A 6,573-nucleotide genomic window follows, 5' to 3' on the forward strand; every position below is an offset into this window, starting at 1 on the left:
CGTGAATTTAATGATGTTCATTCCTAGGTTAATTAATTTAGGAAACAGCATGAGCGTGCAATCTGTATATGAGTGCGTCATACACATAAATCTCAGGAGGAGAAGAGCATAAAGTGTTTCATCAGACTTAGTTTCCCCCGCGACTCTAGTAAAGCTCCATCCCCTCCCTTCTCCTCTCCTCGCCAGTGTTGCTTGGCTGAGAGGCGCACCGCACTCTGAGGCGACCAGAGTATAGCGCGTGGGTGGATCAGGACGAACCTCTCATTTAATTAACGGAGCACGGAGAAGCCAGGAATGCCAGCGAAACGGTGCAGAGAGAAGGTAGGTGACTCCTTTATTTTTGAGTTTATGATGACATGAAAGACGGCGTAACAGATGAAACATTAAAAAGACAGCATCTTTTTCCCGCTTCTTTTCGTCCTGACTACTTTTCTGCTACAGGAAAACAAAGAATCGCTTTACCATTCTGGTCAGTTGCTGTTTTGTACATTTTGTTCTTGAAATAAAACGTTAAAAGTGTTGTTGATTGATTTAGGCACACTTTTAGATGTTTTCGCGTGATGGAGCATGTGTCGCGCAACATTTTGGTCGTGAAAAGACTTATGAACATTAAGAAAAAATCATTAGAAACATCAAGTGGAAGGGGCCGTTCACACAGAACACGTATTTGCGTCTGTTTCTGCGCTGCTAAACAATAGTGTTTTTAAGTGTCAAATTAAGGAGAACTTCAACTTTTAAAAAACGCGTCTCGAGACACTGGAGTTCGTGGCGCTGCGTCTAGCGTTTTAAGAGCAAAAGACGTGTTCGGTGTGAACGGCCCCTTAGTGAGCAATTATCCTTTTTTCATATATATAATAATTAAATGGCAACTCTGCGATAACTAATGTCCACCATAACTAGTCTACTGAGACGACAACACTGTCGCTATTAACTATTTTCTTACATATTTGAAAGTGAAATTGTTTTATTGTGTATTTATAATACATTTTTATGTTTCTCATTGCAGGGATGCAATAGCATACACGCTATGAGATGAACATACGAAAAAAGGGTTCAAATGGCCGATTTTAAAGTCCTTTTCTGCGGTCAAGACATTGTTCAGACTGACCACAGGGACATCGACTGGTCCCTTAAAGATCAGCAAAGCCATCACTCAATCTGCACGGATGAAAGAGCTCTTTCCAATGAAGAGTGCTGCCAGGCGTGTCTGGAGGAGAATGTTAATGAAGAGAAGGGCGTTTCAGAACCATGGACAGCGACTCTGGCAATTGGACGACACTGGAAATTGAATGAATGGGGATATGATGAAAAGGTTGAGATATGTTATGATGAGGAGTTTGAAACAGAATTTCATGGTGTGCCTGACGTTTCTGACCAAAAGGACAGTCAGATGTTAGCAGACGAGACCAACTACGACAACTTCAGTTGGAGTTCGTCTAGAGATCTCCAAGATGTCCCAGAGTGTTCCTTGCTGTCGGTTGACGATTTCATGGTGGAATCATCTGAAAAGTCAGTGGATTATGGATTTATAGGTGCTGTTACTTTTTTAGTTACTGGGATATCCTTGGTTGTGATCTCCTACACAGTCCCACGTGATGTCAAAGTGAATCCTGACACTGTATCTGCTCGAGAGATGGAACGCTTGGAGCGAGAGAACGCCCGGGTGGGTGCTCACCTGGACAGGTGTGTGATTGCAGGGTTGTGCCTCCTTACGCTTGGAGGTGTGGTGCTATCAACCTTGCTCATGATTTCCATGTATAAAGGAGAGATGTTTAGGAGACAAGCTTTTGCTTACTCCAAACACCAAGCCAGACTTTACGGCTCTGTCAATTTTAGGGGTGGCGGAAGCCCGACTGGTGCCCCTTCACTTTTGTCCCTTGATGAAGATGAAGGTCCTGTTGAAAAAGATGAAATTTGAACTAGCAATGCTGAATTGCTCTTTTGCAAGCTGCGATGTGGGCATGTTATCATTTCTCATTTGCCAAGCTCAACTAAAACAATCTCTCATCAGTTCTTCAATTACAAAACAGAAATACTGTGATTAAAGATGATACACTGTAAAAATGAGCTAATATCTGAATCTACTGATTTTATTCGTCAACACGTTTTAATATGACTGATACACACTACATACTGTAGACTGGGTTCCACCAACGAACGTACTTTTGAAGGGTCCGATCAGGTAGAAATAGCCTGACAGTGCATATTTACTCATTTTACATTACATTAAATAGACAATTAAAGGGATAGTTCACACAAAAAAATTACTTCTGTCATCATTTACCTTCATTTACCCTTATGTTGTTCTAAACCCATGTGAATTTCTTTCTTTATTGAAACACAAAATGTAGAGTGAAACTGAGGCTATCAGTCCCTTACAATCTGGCTAACATCTCATTTTGTGTTCCAGGGAAGAAAGAAAGTCATATGGGTGTTGGAAAAACATGAGTAAATAATGAAAGAATTTACATTTGTGGATGAACTAACCCTTTAAATATACATTTAAGAAAATGTAACACAAAAACAACAACACATTTGAGTCTTGATTATGTGAACAATGTGTTTGTGTGATGTTGTTTAAGCATTTTCCAAAGCATATGTTGTTGTAAATATACAGCATGCTTTACAAGTGCAGTTGCATAAGCCTCTTCTTTGGTGTGATTCATTTCTTTGGTTGTGAGTTTTGCTTTTGTCAGCCAGACGGCATGCAACTAACTTGCCATGTGCGCATTTGTGTTTTTCTTACAAGTCAGTTGTCACATTGGGAAAGTGAGAAAGCGTTTTCCTTTTTCTTTTGCTTGGCAGTCTATGATTGTAAACGCTGAGTTAATCACCAGTCATTGTATGAATACCTCTCCCCAAATAGGACAGACAGATTCATTCAAATGCATCAAGTCAATAGAATATATACATTTGCATTCACATTTACATAAAAATACACACTGCAAATCACCCTGAATATTTTTTTGTGAGCTTTGTTTATTTAAAGAAAATCTGAGATCATAATGCACATGGGATACAGGAAATGTGTGAACAGATGTCTCTCTCTCTCTTTCTCTACTACTCATCAACACACCCGTGTACTAGAGCAGTCTCGAGGGAAATGAGTGCTCTATGTTTCTCCTTCCCAACAGCAACTAACCTCATTAGAGTTACACATCATATCATGTAATGAGCTGAAAGAACACAATGCCGATTGCAGCAAAAGGCAAACAAAACCTATACTTCAATTCTCATATCTCCCAAAGCACAACTGTTAGAAACAAGAAAAGGGGAATTAATTGAAAAAGGTCTAGTATTTAAAGGGATTGTTCACCCAAAAATGTAAATTCTGTCATCATTTACTCACCTTCATGTTGTTCCAAACCCATTTGACTTTCCTTTTTTCCATTGCTCAAAGGAGATGTTAGGCAGTATGTTAGTCTCATTCACAACTCACTGTCATTGCGTCGATCTTCCATACAATGTAAATGAATGGTGACTGAGGCAGTCAGTCCCTAACATTCTGCCTAACATCTTCTTTTGTATTCCAAGGGAAAAAAAAGCATACACATGCAATCTTCCCTATCCTTAAGTTAAGATAGTGCTATTGAGCCTTTGAACAAGCACTGGCCTCTTTTGGTGCTTCAGCTGGAAAGTGCTGTTCATGGCAGCTTCCATATAAGAAACGCTTACCGAGGGCCAGATCAGATTATCCCTCTCTACACCAGCACAGCAGTTCCACGATTTCTGACACCAGTGGGAATCTTTTCATCTCCTTTCTACATGACGGCACATGCACAAGTGTTTTAACGACTCCCTGCGTGTCTGTTTGCGTGATAACATTTACTTATGGGTATCTTTTATATTTAAACAAATCCTTGGAGAAAATTGCAGCTATTAAAACCACAGGTTACTAACATCAGCCAAGGTTTTAATAAAGCTGAATGTTTCCCCGTCAGAGTGTTTCAATAATGTCCTTGAGGGGGACGGAGGTGGTGGGGGAGGGGGTGAAAAGGGGCTTCCTAACCGGAATGCATTTTTATATGTTTTAAGTGGTTGTGCACAGCGATGTTGACAACTAAAACTTTCAATATGTCATAATTTACACAACATTTACATGGATGCATTTGACAGATGCTTTATTTATAGTGAGTCAAAATACACAGACAAATATGCATGTGCCTTGTTGCAGTTTCCTGGTGAAATTAACTCTAGAAATGCTACAAAAAAATTATAATGATTCCCTTACAAATACAAGTAACAAGTGAACAGGCGATTGTAGTATCTGCTCATAAAAACCTACTTTTCGCTCTGTTCCTCACACAGTATACCTTTTACTATAGTACATGACTTGTAAGACGACACATTTTAACATTTGCATTACATAAACAACTACATTCACAAGCTAGTGATGAACTTGCACAGTATCTCAACTGATGGAGCATTGTACTTGCGATGTATAGGACTGGGGAACGTGTCCTGAAGTGCATCTGAGGTGACAAGTGAGCTGAAGTGTCATGGAAGCATCACAAAATGGTGTGGTTGCTTTAGCATTAGTGTTTTTCATCTCACATTTGCTTTTTATGACACTATTTGATAGGTTTAGGTTCAAGGTTTAGGGTATAGAAGTAGAATTTTTTGATTTAAAACTTGATAGAGCATTAATCTTAAAGGAATATTCCGGGTTCAATACAAGTTAAGCTCAGTCGACAGCCTTTGTGGCATAATGTTGATTACCACAAAAAATTATATCAAATAATCCCTCCTTTTCTTTAAAAGAATCAAAAATTGAGGATACAGTGAGGCACTTACAAGTGAAGTGAATGGGGCCCATTTTTGGAGGGTTTGAAGGCAGAAATGTGAAGCTTATAATTTTATAAAAGCACTTACATTATTTCTTCTGCTAAAACACATGATTTATTTGAGCAGTAAAGTTGTCAAAAAAGTCATTTTAGGGTGTTTGAGGGCTAATTAACATGGCATCGATTGCAGCGAAGATGTAAAAGTGACTATAACTTTACTGAATAAAGGTTAGTAAGCAATTTTTTCATACTAAAATAATATTAACATGCATATTGTTTATGTCTTGTCGCTATACTTTTGAAATAGTAAGTATTTTTACATTTAAGGATTGGTCCTATTCACTTTCATTGTAAGTGCCTCACTGGAACCCAAATTTGAGCTTTTTTAAGTCAAATTAATATTTGTGGTAATCAATATTATACCACAAACGCGGTCAATTGAGCTTAACTTATCGAACCCCAGAATTTTCCTTTAAGAACCTTATCTGTTTGGAAGAAATTTTCCACAAAACCACGTAATATCATAAAATGTTTGCTATGATATTACGTGGTTTCGCAGCAATTTTCTTGAAAAACAAATCTGTTGCCACAGTAATTTTCATGAGATCAGACTGGAATATCAGTATGTGTATTCCCTGGAATCGAACCCTTGATCTTGGTTTTGCCATGCTATGCTCTACCTCTTGAGCTACGGGAACACAAAAAAACTAAATTGAATTTGAGAGACTTTATCTCTTCTCTCTCTCTCTCTCTCTCTCTCTCTCTCTCTCTCTCTCTCTCTTTCCAATCTTCCTATCTCTCCCTTTGTTTCTTTCTTATGTCTCTCTATCCAGCACTCAGTATAATAAGTCAATCACTTAGGGCCGCTGGCATCAGGAAATGGGGCTAAATTGATCATGGGGTCAGCAAGGGTCAGGGAGTGGCAGTTGTCTCAAGGGACAGGGATATGGTATGCTTATTCTGTGCAAATGTACCGAGGCACATACACTCAACACATAGCTGTTGCCATATAGTAGGTTGTCTCTACTGCAGTGACATTCCAACATGTCAGCTTGCTTTATTCTTCAGTCCAAGGACATTCAGAGTGAAAGATTAAATTAAAAAGTCCAGCCCACAAGCATAACAGTCTCTGCGTTACAGATGGAGGTGTCAGCTATATGTCAGGGAGTGAGCTGTCGGCCAGCTCATTCCCACTGTTTTGCTGTTTTTTGGATGTTTGTTGTAATTATTTGGCAGGCAAGTAATTTGCACATTCTTCACTATATGTGCTGTTTAATAGCCTGCTAAACAAAATGATTCTAGTTACCTAGAGTGTGTTGCATAGCAACAGAAAAAAAAATGCTATTCAAAAAGTCAGAATATGGAGCGATGGCCATGAGGCCATCCAAATTATCTGCGGTGATAATGTGCTAGTTCATCATTTACTGCTCTAATTCAGGAGCCCATTGTGTGTCATAGAGATCAAAGAATGAAGTCAACAGCCTTAGTCACAAGGCTACAGGAAATGGATGGTCGGGTAAAGAGGTGCAAAGTGATGTAGTATGTATTTAATGGGTTCTGGATTGAGAGTATATCATAAGCCACATTAGGTGCGAGTAGGAAGAAAAGAACAACTTGGGGAAAAAACAGGCCTTAATAGCAACAGTGCTCTATAGATAATTTCTGGAACTCTCACTCTGCCATATACAGGAGATGATGAATTACTGTGACCTTAATATAGTATATTTAGGTGGAGAGATTTTGCACAGGTTGCATGAATACCACAAGACTCCAAGAGGAAAACAAAAGT

At 39.0% G+C, this 6,573-nt stretch overlaps 1 protein-coding gene across 1 annotated transcript; it reads left to right on the forward strand.

The window, feature by feature from the left end:
• The first annotated feature begins 246 nt into the window (after positions 1 to 246).
• On the forward strand, positions 247 to 1,993 carry LOC127620382 (transmembrane protein 74). Its single transcript, XM_052093603.1, has 2 exons — positions 247 to 321; positions 1,007 to 1,993. The coding sequence occupies exon 2, from the start codon at positions 1,058 to 1,060 to the stop codon at positions 1,916 to 1,918; it is 861 nt and encodes a 286-aa protein (XP_051949563.1). The 5' UTR covers positions 247 to 321; positions 1,007 to 1,057; the 3' UTR covers positions 1,919 to 1,993.
• The last annotated feature ends 4,580 nt before the right edge of the window (positions 1,994 to 6,573 follow it).

This window comes from Xyrauchen texanus, chromosome 26 (genome assembly GCF_025860055.1).
Source record: "Xyrauchen texanus isolate HMW12.3.18 chromosome 26, RBS_HiC_50CHRs, whole genome shotgun sequence".
In the NCBI taxonomy this organism is placed as follows: Eukaryota; Metazoa; Chordata; class Actinopteri; order Cypriniformes; family Catostomidae; genus Xyrauchen; species Xyrauchen texanus.

Coding starts and splice junctions, on each gene's coding strand:
- LOC127620382 (XM_052093603.1), top strand. CDS start 1,058: ATGGCCGATTTTAAAGTCCTTTTCTGCGGTCAAGACATTGTTCAGACT.